Source organism: Populus euphratica, unplaced genomic scaffold (genome assembly GCF_000495115.2).
Source record: "Populus euphratica unplaced genomic scaffold, PopEup_1.0 scaffold44.1, whole genome shotgun sequence".
Taxonomy (NCBI): Eukaryota; Viridiplantae; Streptophyta; class Magnoliopsida; order Malpighiales; family Salicaceae; genus Populus; species Populus euphratica.
In genome coordinates this window covers 1,605,760-1,627,787 of record NW_011499865.1, presented here as the reverse complement: position 1 = coordinate 1,627,787, position 22,028 = coordinate 1,605,760, and the positions used below count along the sequence as shown (strand labels likewise).

At 32.8% G+C, this 22,028-nt stretch overlaps 2 protein-coding genes across 2 annotated transcripts; one reads left to right on the top strand and one right to left on the bottom strand.

Annotated features, from left to right (window-relative positions):
• Positions 1 to 2,372: 2,372 nt before the first annotated feature.
• On the bottom strand, positions 2,373 to 10,341 carry LOC105126000 (dihydropyrimidinase). The gene is made up of 13 exons (XM_011026692.1): positions 10,152 to 10,341; positions 9,818 to 9,982; positions 8,681 to 8,732; positions 7,782 to 8,051; positions 7,434 to 7,645; positions 6,689 to 6,809; positions 5,581 to 5,668; positions 5,383 to 5,461; positions 5,005 to 5,092; positions 4,851 to 4,891; positions 4,724 to 4,776; positions 4,434 to 4,590; positions 2,373 to 2,791 (listed from the first exon to the last, which is right to left on the bottom strand). The coding sequence occupies exons 1-13, from the start codon at positions 10,230 to 10,232 to the stop codon at positions 2,600 to 2,602; spliced, it is 1,599 nt and encodes a 532-aa protein (XP_011024994.1). The 5' UTR covers positions 10,233 to 10,341; the 3' UTR covers positions 2,373 to 2,599.
• Positions 10,342 to 10,656: 315 nt separating this feature from the next.
• On the top strand, positions 10,657 to 17,248 carry LOC105125999 (uncharacterized). Its single transcript, XM_011026691.1, is given in 11 exon segments — positions 10,657 to 11,167; positions 11,454 to 11,497; positions 11,499 to 11,537; positions 11,756 to 11,827; positions 12,804 to 12,910; positions 13,411 to 13,466; positions 13,689 to 13,863; positions 14,957 to 15,001; positions 15,004 to 15,243; positions 15,741 to 16,274; positions 16,277 to 17,248. Coding segments are annotated over 11 exon segments (1,869 nt in total). The 5' UTR covers positions 10,657 to 10,978; the 3' UTR covers positions 16,645 to 17,248.
• Positions 17,249 to 22,028: the final 4,780 nt, after the last annotated feature.

The following is a 22,028-nucleotide window of genomic DNA, read 5'->3' as shown; positions in this document are numbered from 1 at the left end:
ATTTCTCATCTTTTCACGAGCAGATAAACGTCTCCTTGACTTTCTTCCACAAGGATATTCAGGTTTTTTCAATTTCAGAGTACAAGTAAATAACGATTTTAGTATCAGAAAAGACAAAAAAGAAGCTTTGTCTTTGGGGGTATTTTTATATTTTTACATTAGTATTTTATGGAATTAAGAGGACTATAAGGGGCGTTTTAGTATTTTCATGCTATATTTTGTATTTTTAAATTAAAAAGCTGTTAATGCGTGTGGAACACGCCTAAACAAATGGGTGGTGCCCATGCCATTAAGGAGGCACTTGAGGCACTTCCTGGTGGTTAAATCTAGCCATCCATCGTATCATTAGATGCATAGCCGTGTCTTTTTGCACATGGAGCAACGCATGCAAACATGTCATAGTTGAATTGTTGTTGATGATCAATTATTTAAGTTTTTTCTTTCTTTTCTCTCTTTTGACAACTAAAATACACTATTGTTCTCTGTTTACTTGTTATTTGCTTAGGTCTAACATGACTTTCCAGATCCAATTGCCTTAGATATAGCAACCATGTGTGATGTCAAATCTAAGCGCATAAGTCTAGCATAGTTGCCAAACCCAAAGTGCGTAAGTCTATCATCTTTTATATATATATATATAAAAGTAAGAAAGTAAATTCAACTCATCATTTTATTAATAAAAAGACCAATATTAGTAAAAATTTTGAAAAGAAAATTCTTAATTCATAAAAATAGACTATTTTATATAATGCAGCATAAAATATAAGTTACTCTCATTTTTAATTTATGCACCACGTAAAACTATAAATTAATAATATAAATAAGCTACTTGACAACTAAACTATATAATACTATCGTTACACTTTATTTCAATCATCAAAACTCTAAAAAACTTTAAAAAATCAACAAAAAAATATAGATACTAAAATTTAAAAATAATTATTCTACTTTAAAACTCATAGAATAAATTAAACTCTTTATAGGTTATTTTTTGTTATTATTTTACGTTATTTTTATTATTTTAAATAAAAATTAATTATATCAAAGTCGTTTTAGATTGTTGTTTAAAGCGTGATGATAATGTCTACTTCAATTCTTTCCACGAATCAAAAAATAATTTATTTATTTATTTATCTATATATTTATTATTAATTTATAATAATGTGGCATATAATTCAATTATGTCCCTAATTTTTAATTAAAAGTAATTATAAATTATATTATGTGTTTCAAAAATTAAATAAATCAATTATTATTTGATAAAACAAAGGTTAATGTGGTAAATATTCAAATTTATTTATTTATAAATAATTCTAAATAGTTTGGTTGTCGATTGGGTTTGACATGACCACCAGATCCAAGTTAGTTGGGTTTAACTCGACCGTTAGACCCAAGATCCTTAAACTGTCATGCTGAACCTGACATACTTAAGTTTTGACAGCAATAACAAATCAAGAGTCTTGGTTCTTACGGTAATTCATAACCCAAGGCTCTTGAACCAAGTCATTTAAATTTGATATGATTGTCAGACCCATATTCTTGAATCTTGCATGGTTAACAAACCAAAATTATATGAATATAGTACGATCGCTAGATTCAAGGGATTTAAAATATTATTTATATTTTTAATATTTTTAATAATATTAATCCATTGTAAAGTAAAAATCAATATAATATTCTATACTAGTTGAAGTAATTCATATTGTCTATTTTTTTTTTAAGTATTTGCCCATTCAATTTGTACGGAAGGGTTTTTTTTTTTTTTTAAATTAACATGGGTGTCCGGACCAGCTTGCGCGCACCACGACTAATTCCACGGGCCCTGAAGTTAACGACCATGTAAGCCTCCAGTGACCATCATATGAGTAACCAAGGACTCGAACCTGAGATCACAGAGGGAGCAAACCCCTTGATTCCAAGTTCTTACTACTTGGTCACAACCTAGATGGTTACGATCTAGATGGTTACGGAAGGGTATTTATTTTGCAGCAAAGAGTGGTGACATGCGTGCAGAGGCAATAATTGCGGAGTAACGACAAAAATTTTAGGCCGGCTAAAATTGGAATTGGAATCGGAAGAAATTTTTCATATCTTCAAAATTTATGGGTAATTTGATGAGTCCTCCTTCCCCAATTTCACGAAGAAGAAAGCTACCATCACGGGGGAAGAAGACTACATGATGAGAATAATTCAATCAGGGCTGTGAATTTTTATGATTTGAAACTAGAAGTTTTATGGCTCGATCTGGGGCTGATTTGGTGGCGACTGAGGCTATTAATTCTTAAGATTTTAGTCTGATTTTACACATCACATATAATTTTACAAGTATTTTAATAATCATACCGATAGATATCCATTCCCATTTGAGAAGATGGGACAATCCAATTTATTTATTAAAGAAATGTTAAAAAAACAGAAAAAAAGAAAAAAGGAAAGAAAGAAACGATACCATTATTTTGGAGAACATAACACAAGTTTATTGGAAATTCATGCTTAGTGGAGCTGGGTTAAGTTTTGCACAGATTTTGGTATTGTGTATAGGTCCCCCATATGCATCATGTAACAGAGAGGAAGATCCTAGTAGCAGTACCTGCCACTTTTAAGTTGTGGATTTAAAACGCTTCACTGGAGCATTCAGGGAAGATAGGTACGAAGCATCAGCCCTGTCAATACCGCTGAAAAGATAGCTGAAAGGGGCCATTTCTATGTACTTGCCAGACCCAGGAACAACCTTCAGCTCATTATTTTCCCAAACAACTCGTCCTCCAGCAATTGTCACCTCAACCTTTCCCTGATGAAAAAATTGTATAAACTTTCAAAACCCAACATAGAGTGACAAGGTTTAGGTTAAAACACGAATATGAATATGAACACACACAAACACGATGATGGGGAGTGAGAAAGTGCGCTGCTTTACACACACAATGAAAGAAGGGTGACATATAAGAGAAAAATGAAATAGTTGCAGGATCCACACTAGACCCAATTGAACATGAAATGATTCTTAATGGTTCTTCAATTCTCACAATTCACGTTTTGGATCTTATGATCTGACTTGATTCACATGCAATTCAGTCACGATTCAATTTGATATTCACCTCAAATAGCAAAATAGGCAAAAAGATAACGCATAATTTTGAAGAGATGGCAAGAGTAAGAAAGCAACAAGTCCAGAGATCATAAATAACAGCAGCATATAAACCCTTTTGTTTGGTACAACTTTCGATTTGAAGCCAATTATAAATTAAATTGACAAAAAGGAGGAGAGTGGGTGAAAGAGGAGTGAGAAACAAAGAAACAAAATGACAAAGGTGAAAACAATATATTGTAGAGGCTCACTACTTTTTATCGAGTCTTGACAGGTTAGGAAATGCCATTAGATAGATTATTAATTATTAAGCCATCAGGATGATCGAGTACCGATGAACAATGTCTTGAACTTCTTAAAACTACTAAATTTCTATGAATTGATGTTCATTTTGTTCCAACAATTATATGCATTCTTTATTTTAGAAACACGTAGCACGTTATTATCTTTTGTCATGTATTTTCCATTTTATTATAAATCTTACTTTTCATGACTTGATATGATTCATAATCCCAAATTGGCTTTCTGATTCATGAGTCCAATCTTTCTTGGACAACAATTTTACAAACCAAAGAAAAGCCAATTACCACAATGCTTGTGAAAGATTACAGAAATGCAACACACAAGTACACCCATACAAAGAAAACCTAAGACTTTAATGCAGCGAACTAGCAGATGCATGATCACTTTGTACCACAGGCAATTATCAGACGCATACTCACTTTGTGTGACAAGCAATGCATGGATACTTCTGTGCCGGCATATTTCTCTCATTTCTAATCTCGTTTTCTCAGCCCATACAGAGACAAGATTTTTACTGGGTCATATCATAATTAACATACTACCCGACAAGTGTGAGCATAGCATTTAGGCATGAATGAATCCTGGTGATGATAAATCAGGTGATCCCGGGTCACAACTCAACGGTTGCAGCATGGGTCTTTCTCTCCTAAAACGTTTAATAAGTAGGGTATTCTAGTGACTCCAGGCTCTAAAATGACAGCATAACCTGTTGTAATGAATCTGAACCCACAGCAATTATGCTTATCTTTAAGTGTGTTCTTATTCTGGACACCATAGTTTTGATGAACTCTAAAAGCCATATATATCGAATAGAACAAATATACTTGCAAAGACGCTGAAAATACAATAAATACAGGACACCAATCACTTGGATTGGAGGCATCGAGTGATGATAAACATCAGCTAAGGATGTAGCTGATGCCATTACTTTAGTCACAGTCTAAACGGTGTGAGACCCTTCTTATGCAAGAACCGCTAAGAGGTATTTCGAATCCCACTTGTTAACGAAACAAAACAGCACTAAATTATAATGAAAAGTTACCTTCCCTCTTCTTCCTTCATAAACATTTGTATCTGTTCTAGAGTGGTGAGACCTTGCATTAATCGCGAAGGTTGAGTTTGGGTTGAGTATAATTATATCAGCATCAGATCCAGCAATAATTGCCCCTTTTCTTGGGTATATGTTGAAGATCCTGGCACTGGATGAAGCTAAATAGTGTGATTCATCAAATTGAACATCTGGCCTATACTTTATCTTTCTTATCGCTGAAACTGAATATCAAGATTCACAGACAGATACTAAACAAACAGAGAATTACAGTCAAAACATACCATTCAGTGCTTGTGACCCGTACATAATCAGTGACAGAAATTTGGCCAGATTCCTGAAAGAAGCCCAGCATTTAGTTGACAATCACGAGGACAGAAATTTATTAAGCAAAGAGTCACAAAAGCTTACCACCATCAGATCCCAAACCAAATGCATCCTCTCCTCAATACCTACATTTCCATTTGTCATATGTAGCACGAAGAAAAATGGCTTCAATTGAGTAAATGGAATAAGAAGAGGCATATAATTGACTTCAGAAATAACAATGATAAATTTTTGTTACCATTGACACCATTAGGAATTTTACGGAAATCATCAATCCCAAAGGCTTTTTGTGTGGAATTAAATACACAATGATCAGTTCCTACCAGCTGCAAATTGTACAGAGTAACATGAGAAACAGATTATGAGATTGTTCTTAAATGAGCAAATAGATTGATATGTCTTGGCCAATTCAAAATATCTATGAATCTGGATCCATTTATTGTTTCTGAAGATTATAATCACCATTCCAGATTTTAAGAGACCTCACGTCCTGCTTTTACAGAAGACAAAATTAATTTGTTACCGAAGTTAACTTCATCGAAACTAGATGATCTGCAGTATCTTTAACGTATCAACAGTTACCCCAGCAACATCTTTATAATGACAAGAGAGAAACCTGCAGAACTCCATTTGAAAGGGCATCTTGCAGGGCTTTGCCATGCCCAGATGCTCTTATAGGGGGGCTCATGACATACCTGAAGCATGAGAATATATTAATGCTTGGCAATATATATGGCAAATTGACCAAATATGTGCACCTCCCTCTCCTCCTTTCAATAAAAATAATAATGATGAACAGATTGTTGGCTCTTACTTTGATGCAGTGGTGAAGTCAGAATCCCAAAGTCCTGAATCATCAAGGGCCAATCCAGAAACCACTGGCTCACCAACAACTCTCTGCCCTGCAATTGAAAGAAAGTGATCAGGCTTTCAAGTGTTGAAAAGAAACAACAAAACAAAACAATATAGCATTAGGAAGTCATAAACGAATAAGCTAAGATACCTATATGTATTAAATGGAATCTGGTGGTAGAAGTACATTTTACAACCCTGTTTAGAGTTCCAAAGTAAAGGTTTTGAGGTGCCTTCATAAAAGCGAGAGATGGCAACAGGGATGAAAATAAAGCAACGCACTTAGGAAAATAAGCTGGTGCAACTTAGGCACGAAATCATGCAGAAATCCAGGACACACATAAGTAGAGGTTACTAGGATTTTGATTATAGGTGGGAGAGAAAGTGGCTGATTATGGTAGGAAATCAATTGCATGTGGGAACAAGCAGCCATCACAGTTACTCACAATAGAGTCTGGCACAACTGAGAGAAGCACACAGAGGAGTCTGGTGATAACTATAAATGCTTTAAATGGGACATCATCCTTGTTCCCATATTCATATATGGTACCACTTAACCAATAATCTTGCAATGATTTGCCATCACTGCAGTTTTTGGAGATCAAATGGTAAAAGTAGAAAATTAGAGTGATCAAAATGGACTCTTTCATCTTTTGTATTACAACATCCTTAATACCCAGCTTGTATTCCAAAAGTATCACTATCTATTCTTTATAGTCTGCTACTCTTTCCAGCCAAATTTTCAATGAACTTGTTTCAGAGAAGATCTATTTTTTTACATAGATGTTAGCATGTTACTGAATCTTCTATCTAAATAACATTAATTTAAGAGAAAAAGTATAAGAAAATATACAAAATATATGGGATGATGCCATCAAATTTAACTGTTTCTATCTGTTACAGACTGTTAATTCTCTTACGAACTCATGGCTATGCATTCTCCTGTAAGCAACACTTTCTTTTACATGTTTGTCATATTCCATTCGCAAAAATATTAATTGTTATTAGCTACTGCAGTAATGTAAAACTTCCTCAACAAACAAGAAAATAAAATATTAAAAAATTTAAACCTGATTTGCGAGCTTTGGCTATTTCTTCCATGGCATCAATGCTCATAACATGAACTACATAGAGTGGCGTGTTCACAAAACCAGCTAAACGAATTGCCCGAGCAGTTGCCTCTCCTTCCAGCTGCATGAGAATCAAACTAACTGCTAAATTATAAAAGGAAGGTATATATACTTCAATATCTTTAAGGAAACAGAAAACCACAGAATAGAACAACATTTCTACTTATCAATAAGGGTATAAATTAGAGATCAGCAGAAAAGAAAGTAAATTTCTGAACTAAGCAAATCTCCTTAGCTTAAGAATTCATTTGGGCCATTTATGAAGCTGAAACATGTTTGTACGATTCTGTGATAATAAAATTAATGACATCATAAAGCACAGTAGATAACTCTAACTATATAATATCAACTAAACACGGTAATGAAAAAAAAAAAAAGAAGAAGGGTAAAAGCCATCTGCCACATTCTCTCACACATGGGTCATCGGCTGAGCACTAAATCCTCCCAGGAAAAAACAACACGTCATAGAGGAAAAAGAAAAGAAAATGACTAAAAAATATTGGAACAACTAATTCAATCAAAGATAAGGACAGTAGATTTGGTCTTCATGCTACTATAGAATTACTTGTATGATAAATCAGTGAGTGTACAAACTCTAGAGTGAAGCACATAGATCATCGCTTAACTACAGAATTTTTTGTTGGCTTGCACACGTTATAGGTGGATAATATATTTGAAGGCATACCAGTGGGGGCCTTGAAAGAGCATGTCCCTCTGGACCAGTAATACCAAGCTCTATCATTCTTTTCTGTCCTTCAAATACAGCATCTCCATTTTCTGCATGGACCATGGCTAATGCACCAAGAGACTTGCACCTCTTCAATCCTTCTAATAAAAGCTCATCATTGACCATAAGCACCCCCTTGTATGCTAGAAAAAACTTAAAAGAGTTGATACCTGCAATTTTTAGATGCACATAGATTCTAAATAAAACAATAAATAGCCAGAAGTTGTTGTTTACTAGGTTCACCGATATAAATTGAAAATAAAAAAAATACTTGAATCCATATATGACCTCAAACAAGATACTAACCTTTTTCTTTCACCATAATTTCCATATCCCTTGAAACAATGTCATCAAATTTAGTGATTACCATATGAAAACCATAATCCATGCATGATTTCTTTGCCTTTTTCTCATATGCTTCTAAACCTGCTATTAAACTCCCATTTACTGGTATAACAAAGTCAATATGCATTGTGGTTCCACCTGCTAAAGCTGCTGCCTGACCACTGAAAAAGTCATCAACAGATTCAGTGTTCAAGGCCTCCATAGCAAGATGCGTGTGAGGATCAATTCCACCTGATGTTACAAGGAGAAGAAGCAGCCATAAAATGGAATGATTTGCATTAAGTGTTTAAACCCTGTACTGGAATTAACAGCAAACCAGATTGTCATTATGCACTCAAATTACTTCTAGCATAGAGAAAAGAATTCACAATAAGTGATCATAACAAGCATGCATATCATGGAAATGGTTGGACTAAACGCTAGACTCTCTACATCATATTCCATAACAATAAAAAAACCAAATTACAAATTGCAAGGCAGAAAACATTGATAGAAAGCATCTAAGATCCTCTGTAGTATAGCAATTCCTGCATTTTACAGATGTATCAGGTTTATTATAGGATGCAATAAAGAGTGATTAGTGTGTTTGAATCGTTAAAATTCCAAAACCCTATTTCAACTGCAACAATGAATGCATGAAAGAGAGGTGGACAAACAGTAAATGTATCTCTGAAGCTATCATATTTTTTATGATAAGATTAGCCTAAGAAAGAAAGAGTTACAAGGAAATCCTAGCTTCTGGGATCCAGGAAGCCTACACCCCCCCGCCCCCACAAAAAAAAAAAAAAAAAAAAAACCACAGTTAAAAAGTTTAAAACATCAACATCGATCTATCATGAAGGAATAATACCACGACTAACCTGGCATGACAAACTTTCCTGTAGCATCAATTACTTTGACATCATCGCCAACCTGCCAATAGCAACCAAACAATTGAAAACTAAGTATGAAAGACACCATAAAGTAAAGTGCAGGCATTAACAGCAAAAAAAAAGCGTTAAAGAAACCAGATAACCTAGCGCCACAAGAGGGTAATGGGTGCATATCGCATTCTGAATAAAGTAGATTTAAAATGAAGACAGTTATCAGGAAGGCATAAGCAGCTATGAATCTTGAGCTGCTAGAAGTGTATATCATAATATCCTAGAAATCTGCATTTTATGTACTTATTTAGATTGGTTGGCTCACATTGTATTAGCAACAAAAGTGTCCTACCGAGCCTGAAAGATTTGGAGGAAATGTCCAGCTTGTCTAACTGATAGGTCTCCTTGGATTTCTCATGCAAAAATCTGTCAAATTTTGTATTTACATATAGAGAATCCAAAATTTCTAATGCTGGATTTCAAGTATCATTATTATGTGATCACGAGAAATTTAAAAGCCCTAATGAACAAACTTTATCACCATATGAACTTCCAGTCAGATGCGCTGAAATCCATTTCAAACATGGCATTAAAATACTCTGTTCCACTTTGCATCTCCAAAAGGTCATTACCAATCCCCTTGAGATGATGTTATCTGAAACTAAAACAGTCTTCAGTCCATTTTTTCTGTTCATTAAAACACAGAAGTTCTGCCTGCTTGATTCAATTAAGGATAGCAAATCAACATCATACTTTCCTCTCCTTTCTATGGTCTTAGCTAGTAAACCATCAAGTTCGAGATTGTTATATATAACATCATAACTGTATGAAATTCATACAATCTGAGAAATCATCTCCTACCATTTCAAAGGCAATTCATCATAGAATTTGAAACAGATCTTCATAAGAAATCATTTTGAGAACTTCTACTGAGAGTATTTTCTTTCTTTCTTAATCAATCAAATTATAATAAAGTATCATACTTGATTCAGCTAGCTTAACAAACAAACGAACAAAATACAACTCTTGCAAGCAGTTCAAGAACAAATTTTTTTTTTTTAAAAAAAATTCTGTGAACTATTTCCCAAACAAGTTCGGCTCAAAAAGATTGAAACTAAACAAATATTATTATACCCTAAGATTAGGCTTGACAGCAACAATAATCCCATCCTTTACGTAAACATCAGCAACCTCCTGATGGTGCGCATTCACAACAGTTCCTCCCTTGATCAACAGCTTTGTTGATGATGATGAAATTCCACATCCAACCTCATCATATCCAATACCAGCCTCACAGAACTGAAAAGAAAAAAACCAAAATTTTCAAATGATTTATTGATTGATGAGCCAATATGATTAGTAAAAAAAAAAAGGTTTGATTGCGCTCTTCAGACTTAAGTCAACTCAAGTTGACTAGATTTACTAAGATATTAACCAAAAGTGAAGGAATTAGGAGTAGATTAATTACCTGGTTGGATTGTGAATTTGAAGGAAAATAAGTAAAGAGAAGAAGAGAGAGTGATAAGGAGAGAGAGAAATGACAAGCCATTGACTGAGTCTGAACAGACTAAGCTCTCTCGGTCTCCTCGCGCTGTAAGACTTCATGGTAGCTAACTCGTTACAGACACACAACACTGCCTGACTCTGCCTATTATTTTAGTATTTTTGGTAAATATACTGCGCACCTTCACCACCACGCGCAAATTTCCAAAGTTCACAGTTTAAAAAATCTGCGGGCCTAATTGGTAAATTTTAAAATATTTTTATTTTATAAATATATTAAAATAATATTTTTTATTTTTAAAATTTTGTTGTATATTAAAATAATAATAATTTTTTAAAAAAATAAAAAATAATATTTTTTTTAATAACGCTACTCGAAAGCATTTTCAAACGGCACGTGCCGCTTAACAGGCCATTTTAATAACAATAAATACGCCCGTGAGCTTCCTTATCCCAACCCATCTCACATCCCAACCCATCCTCCTTGAAAAATACAATCAATAATAATTAAGAAAATCAAACCCGTATGGAATCGGATCCGACCCGCCCCCAGCATCTCCAGGGTTTTAGAATTTGAAAACTATCTCCCAGAACAAAGAAACGCACAAAGCCTTCCCTCCCGAGCCCCTGTCAGTGACAAAGCCACCAAAATATCTTCCTCAAAACAATTCAAGTATTATTACATTTGGACCGAAACAATAAATAAATTGGGCTTTCTGTTTGGGCACTTGTAGTCCCCTCTCCCTGCTTGAAGAAGCTAGAGCTTTAATCCTATTAATTAGCGTTTAATCAATGGAGTCATTGCTAGGATTCCAAGACGAAACGGTAGCCGTTGTTGATGATGAAGAAGAGAAATCAACATCGTCATCTTCATCGTACGGCTACAAATTGGTGCCGTGGTTAAACTGGAACGAGTGGGAATGTGTTAGAGATTCTCTCTTCTCCGAATCTCCAGAAAATATTATTTCTGCTATTAATAGAGTAAGACGCAACTCTATTTTTTTTCTCTAAATTGATTTCTGTTTGTTTCCCGAGTAACTGGGGGAAACGGTATGTTATTCGGCTTTTAATTTGCTTCCTCTCAGTCTTTTTTCCCTCAACTGTCACGTATTATTTTTAACTGCTTCAGTTCAGCTGTTAAAACTTGAAATTTTATTTTTAATAATTCCGTGGTTTCTATTATTGTTAAATTAGTGACTCAGCTGCCAATAGAATGTTTCTACCTTTTGTTTCTAGTTTTAATTGAGTTTATGTATTTGTGATTTAGATATCTACATGGCGAAGCAGAGGGTGTTTACCAGTTGTGATTGATGTCGATCATTGAAGTTCAACAGAAGGATCCTTTGTATAGGTAACTCATTGTTTCCAGTCTCGGTGAGCTGATGCCCAAGGTCCTGTTTTAAACGTTTTGCCTGGTTCTCGGCCTGTGCAAGTTGCTGAAATTACAATGGCAATGCTAGTTCTTCTGCTTCTGCGAGACTGTGATGCTATGAATGTTATAATTGTGTGTTTTTGGAATAAATTTCCATTTTTTTCATATTCTGAAAATGTTCGCTTTTGTAATTGTAGAAAGGACTTACCTGACGATGCTATACATTTAGAGCAAATGCTGGCAATGCTATATTGTATGGCTATCTTGAGGTGAACTCCTCCTCCTCCTCCTCCTCCTCCTCCTTTGCTATATTGTATGGCATTCTTGACTTGAGGTAAAAACCTGGAAGACTGGGCAAGGAAAAGCTCCTTATCTATGTATTGTTGATAGATCAGGAAATCATGCCTCGGTGATAGTTGCATATATGCTCGAGCAATCAGCTCTGGAAAATATAGATTAGAAATTTAAAGCATCTTGAAAACGAGTTTTACTAATACATTAGTAATTAAGTAACCCTATGTTCATAGATAATAATTTGTTAGCATTTTGATGTATGTACATTAATTGCATATCCTCAAATTTGGAAAATCTCTGTTCGTTTTAAGATATGCTGAAATATTTTGATATAAAAACACTCATCCTTTATCAAGTCAAAGTAAGAGCATCTCGAAGGGGAGATGCTATTTTGAAGAGCCAAATTGATAAAATGGAATTTTGAATAGTATAAATATGGCTATTTTTTACAATGGATACTCCAATGGAAAAAAGCCATTTGAAAAGCCAATTGTATTGGAATGGAAGAAATAAGTGCTTTATTTTTCCTTCAAGGAGTTTGATGTCATTTTTTTTCCATATGGCTGTATTTAATTGGTTTATTTTTTTGTTGGCTCTGCTTTTTTGGTTTTGGTTTTTTTGAGAGACATGTAGGAATAACATTTTTGGGAGAAAAAGGGCATTTTGTTTAGACTTTTCTTGGAGCATTTTAAATAGGCATCGAGGAGCCAAAATAATATTTTTATTTTTGGATTTCCATTTAGCACACCCCTTGGAGTTGCTCTAACAACATATAATTTGTGGATTTATATATGTAATCCTGGTTTGTGTGTAACTTCCATGGAGATTTTTGGAGGCCTTGCTCTTAAAGATTGTGTCTGGTTATGTTGCCTTGTTTTGAATATGCATGCAAACATAAAATTGCAATGAGGAAAAATAGTAGGCTCATGTTGCTGAGTGTTGTTTCTGAAGGCTTGTAAACTGTGTTGTTGAGAAGACACGGAAGAAAACACAGGTTTCGATTGCTGAGGCAGCTGGTGCAATTTGTATTCCACGCATGCTGATCGACATTTGTCATGGTAAGTGTTTTCTTTGCATAAGCTAGTTGCTCAATATAATTTAGTTTGATAAGCAAAGAAAGAGTCTTAACTTTGGTCATCCATGCATACTTTTTTCACATCTACATGCTTACTGTCAAGTTAGGAGCCATTCAGAAGTCCAAACTGTTTTAGCATTATTTTGTTTGGATTCAAGTTCTTTGGTTCATGAACCTTAAATATAAACCTCATCCGTATACCCTGACCCCTAAACTCCACACTTTAACCAAGCTAACTCACTGCAAATACACAAGTTCTTGTTAGTCCAAATTTATCCCATATCAACAGCCAGTTATCCTTCTTCCTGATCCACATATGAGGATCTAACTTGAATTTCTTGAATATTTGTTTACATGCTAGCAGAGCTTTTGTAATTTGGTGGCAGGTCATTAATATTAATTTGAAATGTGAAATGTTCTTCTTCTTTTTTGTACTAAATTGAGAACTCATTTTTCCTTTTCTTAATCTTGCTATGATTGTAGAGGGTTCTCACCGTAATCTTCCTGCTCTTGCACTTGTTCAGGATTCTGCTGTTAAGGTGTGCTATCTTTGCGAGTTTCTGTTATTTGTAGAGTAATTTTCCCTCTGATTTTCTTCTAACAGCTAGCATTTTAAGCCAAAACTCCTGTTTCAATGTTTCATGATTTCTTTTTGGGAAACTGTTGGACAAACCTTCCCCAGAATTGCTTAACAAACAAACAATGTTTGTTTTTTAGTTCTGGAAAAGTTAAGTTATAACATGCGCTGCTGATAATTTCAGGCAATTGATTGGTTGAAATCTTATTATTGGGAACCTCAGACAAAGCAGATTCCATTCCAAAGTGATGGAACTGCTAGCATCAGAAAAGAAATCGAATCTAAACTCCTTGAGTTGGCTTCCTGCTTGAAAGTTAAGAAGAGTCCTGAACCTGGTTCTTCAGTAATCAAAGAAAAATGTATGTATGCACTTTTAGTTTTTTTTATTTTTCTCTTTTTTGATGCAAAGGCCTATGCATTTTTATTTTCTCCTTTTTTATGTGGCAAAGCCTTAAAATAATATTCTTGTCTTGCCTAAGTAATATGATTCAAAAGAAGACCTTATTACAGGATTTTCATCAAGACTTAAAAGTACATATTTTTTTTTTCATATTTGTGACTGTTATTCATGAAGAAATTATTAGTAAAAAAGACTTTCTTTACTTGAGTGGTGCACTTCTTTCTCCATTTTCCTCCACAAACTATCATCTATTCTTTTTTTCTTCTGTAACGAAAAAAATTAAAAGTAACGGTTCTTTGTTCTCTGGTTGTTTTGGAAGATTGTTAACTTTTGTGCACCTTTTTTGTTCTTGTTCTTATTTGATTGACTATATTTGATCTACCAGTATGCAACTGCATTTTCTTTCCATAGAAAGCAAGAAATTCTCTATTCTAAGAATGAAACATAGAGAAGGGCAAATCCTTCTTAACAACATGAGGATAGCTAGAACAGGTAAATCATAGTGAGTGAATGAGGGGTCCTGTCAAATTAGAATTAGGACAATGCTGGTATTAGCTTTCATCTTAATCCTCTTTGGGAATCTTTCGTCTATGTAGCATGTTTGGTTTTCATGCTGACCAGAACAGTGATCTGTATTTTTTCCACCACCATGTATCCAGAACATGTTAATTTTCCTTATCTTGGAAAGGCTAATTCTTGAAACAGTAAGATGCAATTGTCATGAACAGCTTTGTTGCTGTAATAAGTTTTTCTCTCATGCCCAGCAAGCTCTATTCATCCAAATCTGGGGGTGAGATAATATGCTCCAATTATTTTTTAAGAACTAATAAAGGCAAAGTTCAAATTTATGGTTCTTTCATTCGTGATATTGTTTTTGTTGCGATATAACTTTTTATAAATACTTAGTGCTAAAATTTTGAGAATAGTTTTAATGTTTTAGGAATTCTTACTGTAATGCTTTGAAATTTGGGGTCATGGATAATGCATGGAAAATGACCCAAATATCCGCGTGCACTAGTTATATGTATTTGCTGATGTACTTCTTTCTACAGGTTCTAAGAAAAATATTACCAAGACTTTCAAAAATCTTGTACGTCTATGTTCTTCTCCTCAGAAATACTATCAATGTTGTTTGAATTCTTGCTCCAGGCGTTAGATTCCTCAAATCTGGTGGAGCTTACAAAAGGTTGCCTAGTTGGCGAAGACATGAGCTCTTTCTTGGATGATTGGAAGCTTGTAATAACAAAATTCTCAAAGAAGGAACCAGAACTACTCCTTATGCTTCTTAAGGCAGTTCTAAATATGATTGACGCACAAGAAGCCATGAAATATGAAATGGGTAACCACAAACTTATCCTTCTGTTCCACTGACATGCATGTGGTTTATAATTTTGTGTTGGTTCACAAGATGTACAGAAACATCTCTACTTATATGTTGGTTTATTAGCAAGAATTTTCAACTAAAATTGGTCTGCCAACAAAAATTTTCTTTCCAGACCTAACCAAATTCCGTTTGCTACTGCTTTCAGCAAGCAATAATTTAGTGGTCAACTTTCAATATGTGTTTTGTTTTTGCATTTCAAACCCACTAGTGAACTTTTCATTGTTGAACAGACATTTGTGATCATCATTCCTCATTTGAGCTAGTGAGTTAGGCATGCCCAACTTTATATTTGTTGAACTCTTTTAAACCTTGTTTCTGAGCTGTTTCTGTTTATCCATCCAAGTACCCGGTTTACCATGAAAGTCAACTTGATGTGGTGTGGCATGTAGCTGCCAGTAACTGTAGTTTTGATTCGATGTTATCTTTGTTGACCTTTCTGAAATCTTGTCCAGGAACACACCTCACATCACGGGCATACAGAACAGAGACTGGCCAAATTGAAAGACTTTCTTCTTTGTTTGCATGGCTTGTTGGTCAACTCAAGGGACTAAAGCCTCTTCTCTGCAAAGAAACTGCAGCTGAAAGAAAAGCCTTTTATATAGGAATGAATTTATCAAACACAATCCTGATGGAGGTCCTCCACAAATGTCTTTTGGTGTCCTCAAATGGCAATAAGCAGCTTATGGATTCAGCGCTTCATTTTGTGCAGTTGATGGGTGATACCTCTGTGATGGGGAAACTCAAAGAACTAAGTTCGCTAGTTTTGTCAGACCCAGATGTTACCCAAGAGAAGTCTTCTCTCCCAAGTTTGTATAACCTTCTTATCCAGCAAGATGAATCTATCCATCAGGCCACCAAGAAGCTAGAGTTTGTTAAATTTTGCCGCACAAAGAGTAAAGCTGTTAAAAGAACAGGTGGTGAAGTAGGTAGTTCAGGTGGATGGGCTGTGGAAAAATCATGGAATCCATGTCCAATTGGCATGTTGCCCGTGACCTTGGATCTTCCGGCCATCTTCCTGTTCTTGACTGTGCTGATGATGGTAAAAAGCCTGTTCATTCATCAGAATGGAAGCAGTCCTGGGAACTGAAACAAGGCAGCAGTGGCGACATTCGTTTTTCATATTACCCTAGCATCGAGAGGACTGGTAGTAAGAGAGAAGCTGGCTGTGATATTTATTTATTAGATAAATCAAGTGTTAAGAAGATGAGAGAGACAGCCGACAGTTTTGAATCAAATTGCAAGAATGTTTTGTTGTCAGGAGATGACAAAGGTTGTCTGATGATAAATGGAGTTTGGAAGAAAATAGGGGAAGAAGAGCTATTTACTATTATGTCTGATGTGAGGATTTTGGTGTAGCAGTGTCCACGATAACATTTCTGGTTCCTTATTTACTCAATTCATTATTGTCGATATTAATTTGCCACCTCGTAACAACCTCACTTGTCTGGGCAATGAAATTACAGGAATTTTTGCGAAGTAACGGCCATGGGTAAAACTGGTTTCCTGGTGAACAAATGATGCTTTTGGCACTCCTTGATGAAGTGGTAGATTTTCAATGGGAGTGGAGTATGCTACGAGGAAACATGATCTAGCTAGCACCAACTTGGATCATTTCATGATGCACTGTTCAGGTTTGTTCCCATCATTCTTGGAGACGGCAGGTAGGTCTGACTCTTAGCAATTTACTAGCTCTAAACCTGTTCAAGGTGCTGCACTAGCAACACAACACGGGCAGAACTCTTAGAACAAAAAATAATAATAATAATAATAATAAGAGCTTTCATTGTCATGCCTGCCCATTTGCGTAAAAGAACAACTTAAAATTGAAAATTGCAAGTAATGTTGTGATTCTATGACCTTGAGTTTTTGCTTTCGTGGGTCTCTCATTCTGACTCTTCTAGCATTCCGTCTTGTGGACATTGGATTTAATTATATATTGTACTGTTTTGACGCTTTCCAATTTTTAACAAGAGAGCAACCCTTACCTGCTGTAACTAGACAAACTAATAAAGTGAAAACGAAAAACGCCTATAAACGAAATAGGAGAGGGATGCCACCATTAACTGTAAAAAAAATAACAACGTCAAATAAAATCGAAACTTGCAAGGAAAATGTCAGCATGAAGTTGAAAACCAGGTGGCTATTCAGTTCAGATTTGGTCCCACCACTGCTGTGCAGCAATTATCATGTAGAGGAGGCCCTGCAGGGGCGACCTAGACCACATGAAGCACGTTGGCTGCCGCTCACATGTGATCCAAAGCCGCTCCTGTCGAAGCTTAGTGTTTGATATTCTAATAATTATTATGGTTATATTTTGAAAAAAAAAATTATAAAAAATATTTTTAATTAAAATTGATTTAAAAAAATATAAATTTAATTAAAATTAAAATTAAATAATAAATAATAAATGTGTTTAGTTAAATTATAAAATAACTAAAAAAACTTATTAATATTGATAATTTTTAATTAAAATAGTATATATTTAAGTATTGCTATTATATCATGAAATAAATAATATTTTATATTAAGTATTTTTTATTATTTTATTAAATTATTTGCAATTCTATCATGGATAAAATTCATTCGACAAGAAATACAATTTTAAATATCATAAAAACCTATTCATAATTACCATCTAATTTCAAACATATAATTCAAAATCGATTATTTTTTTATATGTATAATAAAACTAATTAATTATTAATACCTTTTTATTTTAAAAATTATTTATTTATTCTCTATGTATTTTCTTGGAAATGAATTAAAAATTAAAAAATGTTTTTTATAAATAATACATAAAATAAATTATTTTTTTAAATAAATTTTATATAAGAAATATATCTCTTTTCCAAGGCTATCATAATTTTTTTCTAAAATCATAATAACAATTTGTTATCATTATACTTATTTAATATTAAAATATCATAAGAAAACAATTACATCAACTAATTTAGACTTGTCATAGAAGCATAACCATCATAGAAATCTCCGCATTTGAAAGCATCTTTCTTTATTTTCATTCTCTACTTTTCATGAGCAGCCACGACAAAAGCAAGATAGACTTGCTTGTACTATTCCTGCGTTTGGAATACATATTTGTATGGGATTCATGTATTAAAAAATATGATCCGCTATTAACTAAATATATTGTTAATTGTTGACGCAGCTAAACATGTATACATCTACATAACCAAACAGAGTTTTACAATCATATCATGGGTCTCTCTGTATTGCATAGTCTCGGTGACAAATGTATTCTACTTTTATTTTATGTTATATAAAAAACAATAATCTAGTGCTTTCTATTTAAATGTATTGCTATAATATACATTGTTGCAAAATTGTTAGTAGGTGTGATTATAATTATTTTTCAAAATATTTTTTATATTGAAATATATCTAGATAATATTTTTTATTTTAAAAAATTTATTTTTGAGATTAGTTTATTAAAACAATTCAAAACATAAAAAAAAAATTAATAAAAAAAATTAAATTTTAAAAAAATATTAGTTGACTCTTGTACGCAAACACTACTTTCAGTGTCACTTCATATGGATTTTTTATTTGAATTAATGTACAATTTGTACTCCCTGTTCCATCTCTATTGTGCTACTATGGAACGGCAAATGGGAATATTGTGTTAGGAAGATTGACGAAGGATGCATGGTTTCAGTACACATAGATGGTCGTGGATCGTACAGATGATGATTGCACAAAACCAGGAAAGCAGTACATTTGAATGTACATGTGTGCATTGTGAAAGGAATCGTTCAAGAATAGAATATTGGAGTTTATAAAAAAAAAAAATCCACCCAGTATTAGTACCAAATAGAGAAATCATCTTTAATATAGAAAATACCCTATATAAATATTGTTATAGAAAATATAAATTGCAACCATAGATCTGTTTTAGAATTGGGGTGCGGTATGATCAAGTAATGGCATTGATGAACCAAGTTTTCATGAGTATATTTTTATTAAAAAACACCAAATTAAAATTATGTATATAAATTTTATAAAACAATAACACATCCCAGTGAAGATACGTGAGTTTAGCGCTAGCTACTCTAGTTATAATTAGACATGATAATATACTAAATCTTGGATATATTGAGCTTAGCAGTGTGCTTGATATCTCTCCTGAGTCTAGTTTAAAAAAAAAGTTTAATTTTTATAAACTCAACTATATTTAATATTTAATGTTTTAAACATAATCTTTATAAGATGTAAGAGATATTTATATTTTATTAAACACTATTATATTAAAATTACATTTCAAATCTTCTTCTTCATAAAAAAAAATTATGAGTTATAAATATATTATGAGACCTTCAGAATAAAGATTTATAATCTTCATTCTTTAATACATATATATTTTCAGAGCAATTTTTTTGAATATTATTGTATTTTTTCTTTGTAAAAAATGTATGTATTTAAATATTAAAGAGTCCCTATCTTTATCAAAAAGATTCTTTATAAATATTATCTATAAGTTATTTTGACTTTTCAATTACTAAATATGAGATTTTAATTATTTTTAATATGAAAAATAAATAAAATTTTTAAACTAATTAATTAACCAATTATTTAATTCAAGAGACTTATTGCTACTTGAATTTTTATAACATCATTAGCTATAAATAACTTTTTGACACGTTAAAGTTGGATCTCGATATGGTGTTGTGCACTATAAGATGTAGCAAATTGTAAAGTCTAAGAATCTTATGCATAGGTCTTAGGATTGACACATTTCATAACATTCTTTGTTGGCCATAACAAGCTCGAATGTTTACTGCCCCTATGTCTGATGAGAAACAACAATGAGACTAGTTTGCAAATGAGTTTTAATTTGTCTTTTTATTAAAATTTTAAAAAATAATAATTATATTTTTTAATATTTTTAGCTTATTTTAATATAAAAAATAAATATAAAAATATAAAAATATATTATTTTAATATTTTTAAATAAAAATAATTTAAAAAACAATTATTATTATCCTCCCAAATATTTTTTGGTGTTAATGTTGCTTACTCGTTTTTTTTAATTAATATAAATATTAAGGTTAGTTTATATATATCTCGATTAATTTTATAAATTTTAAAGTTAATAATTATATAAATTTTTAATAATTATAAAATTTATAAAGCTAGAAACAATAATTTAAAAAAAAAAAACTCATAACTTACCTAATTATGCTAGATCCTACCCTTTGTGTTCATGTAGTCGTTTTTTACAGGCTTTAATTAATTGGTGTATACACATGCTTTACAGGGACAAACTGATAGATAAAATTAAAAAAAATAAAAAAATATGAAAGATAACTTCATGTGACACCGAAATACGATAGTTCTTTTTATCCCATCACCTTTTTCACTACAATCAATGAAATTTCTAATGCGTGGACGGAGCTTGACCCATATTGTTGTCTTTCCACCGGTGAAAAGAAGATGATGTTCCTTCCCCTCTAAAGCATTTTTTGTCTTTCAAGCCACCTATTACCAAAGAGTATCTTTTGCACCTTTATCTTTTTCACTAAAATCAAAAGGCTTCATAAATATGCCATTATTGCTTCTCATTGCTCTATCGGATTTCTCAAGCATCTTCATGCTCGCTTTCACTACGATATAAAACTTCAAAGATAAACTTGATGAATATGCTACCTTAAATTTTGGATTCATGGGATCCACTCTTATCCTTGAAGATCCTTAAAGAGAGATAGAGAACTGTAGCACTCCATATACGGGGGTTTATCATCAGAATTTCAATCATATGATGCCGGTTCGACCCCTCTTTTTGAGAGACAACTGCATGAGAGGTAATGATGCGAAAACCCAAGATTCAAACCTAAAGTTATTTCAAGCAATATGTGTATGCATGCATCATGTTAAAAAAGTTCGGCTTGGCTTAGATCATTGCATGTGCATTTTCATGATGTCACTGAGATTGATTTTGTTGCCTTATCTAATTAATTGGTGCAAAAGAATATTTACCATGAATCCTAAATGTTTTATGGGGTGAATCATGATAAATTAAGATTTAGGCGAATAAATGCCCTTTTCAATCATGTTTTTTTTAAAAAAAAATTATTTACATTACTAATGTTCAAACATATTGCCATTACTCATCTTATACTCGTTGAGTAAACAACATTAACATGAGTTTCTGATTTGTTCCATCTTTTTTTTCCTTGTTTTCTAAGTGTCTTAGAACATGTTTAAGAGTGTGGTAAAAAATTAATTTTCAAAGTAATTTTACTTGAAAATACATTAAAATAATTTTTTCATATTTTTTAAAATTTATTTTTGACATTAAAATATTAAAACAATCTAAAAACATAAAAAAAAATAAGTTGAAGCTTAAAAAAAATCTAAAAAATGCGGTTGGATTGCATAACATTGCTCTAAAGGGAACTTCTTGGTTCTTGAAGTTCATTGAAAGAATATATTGCATCTTGAATTACATGTCTAGTCGTCCTTCCTTGTAGTTTTTTGCCATCCTTCCTTATCTCAGATTAATATAAACACATTTTTATATCATATCGCTGAACACAACGTTTTGATTTTCTTAAATAGAAGTCTCTTAATTGTTTCGGTTCTTTTGATTTAAAATTCGTTTTTCCAAAGGTAAAATCATTTGAACAATTTAAAAAAAAAAAAAAACTTTCTTCAATTTGCAAAAAAATAAATATTTTTTTTTGAGAGATAGACGATGATTTTTTTTATTTTAAAACTTTTAAAAA

Excerpts from the sequence above, each read along its gene's own strand:
- LOC105126000 (XM_011026692.1), bottom strand. The coding sequence starts at position 10,232 with ATGGCTTGTCATTTCTCTCTCTCCTTATCACTCTCTCTTCTTCTCTTT. Across the intron at positions 5,669-6,688 it reads AGCCAAAGCTCGCAAATCAG|GGCAGAGAGTTGTTGGTGAG; the intron begins GTTTAAATTTTT and ends TTTCAATTGCAG. Across the intron at positions 5,462-5,580 it reads GACTTCACCACTGCATCAAA|GTATGTCATGAGCCCCCCTA; the intron begins GTAAGAGCCAAC and ends CTCATGCTTCAG.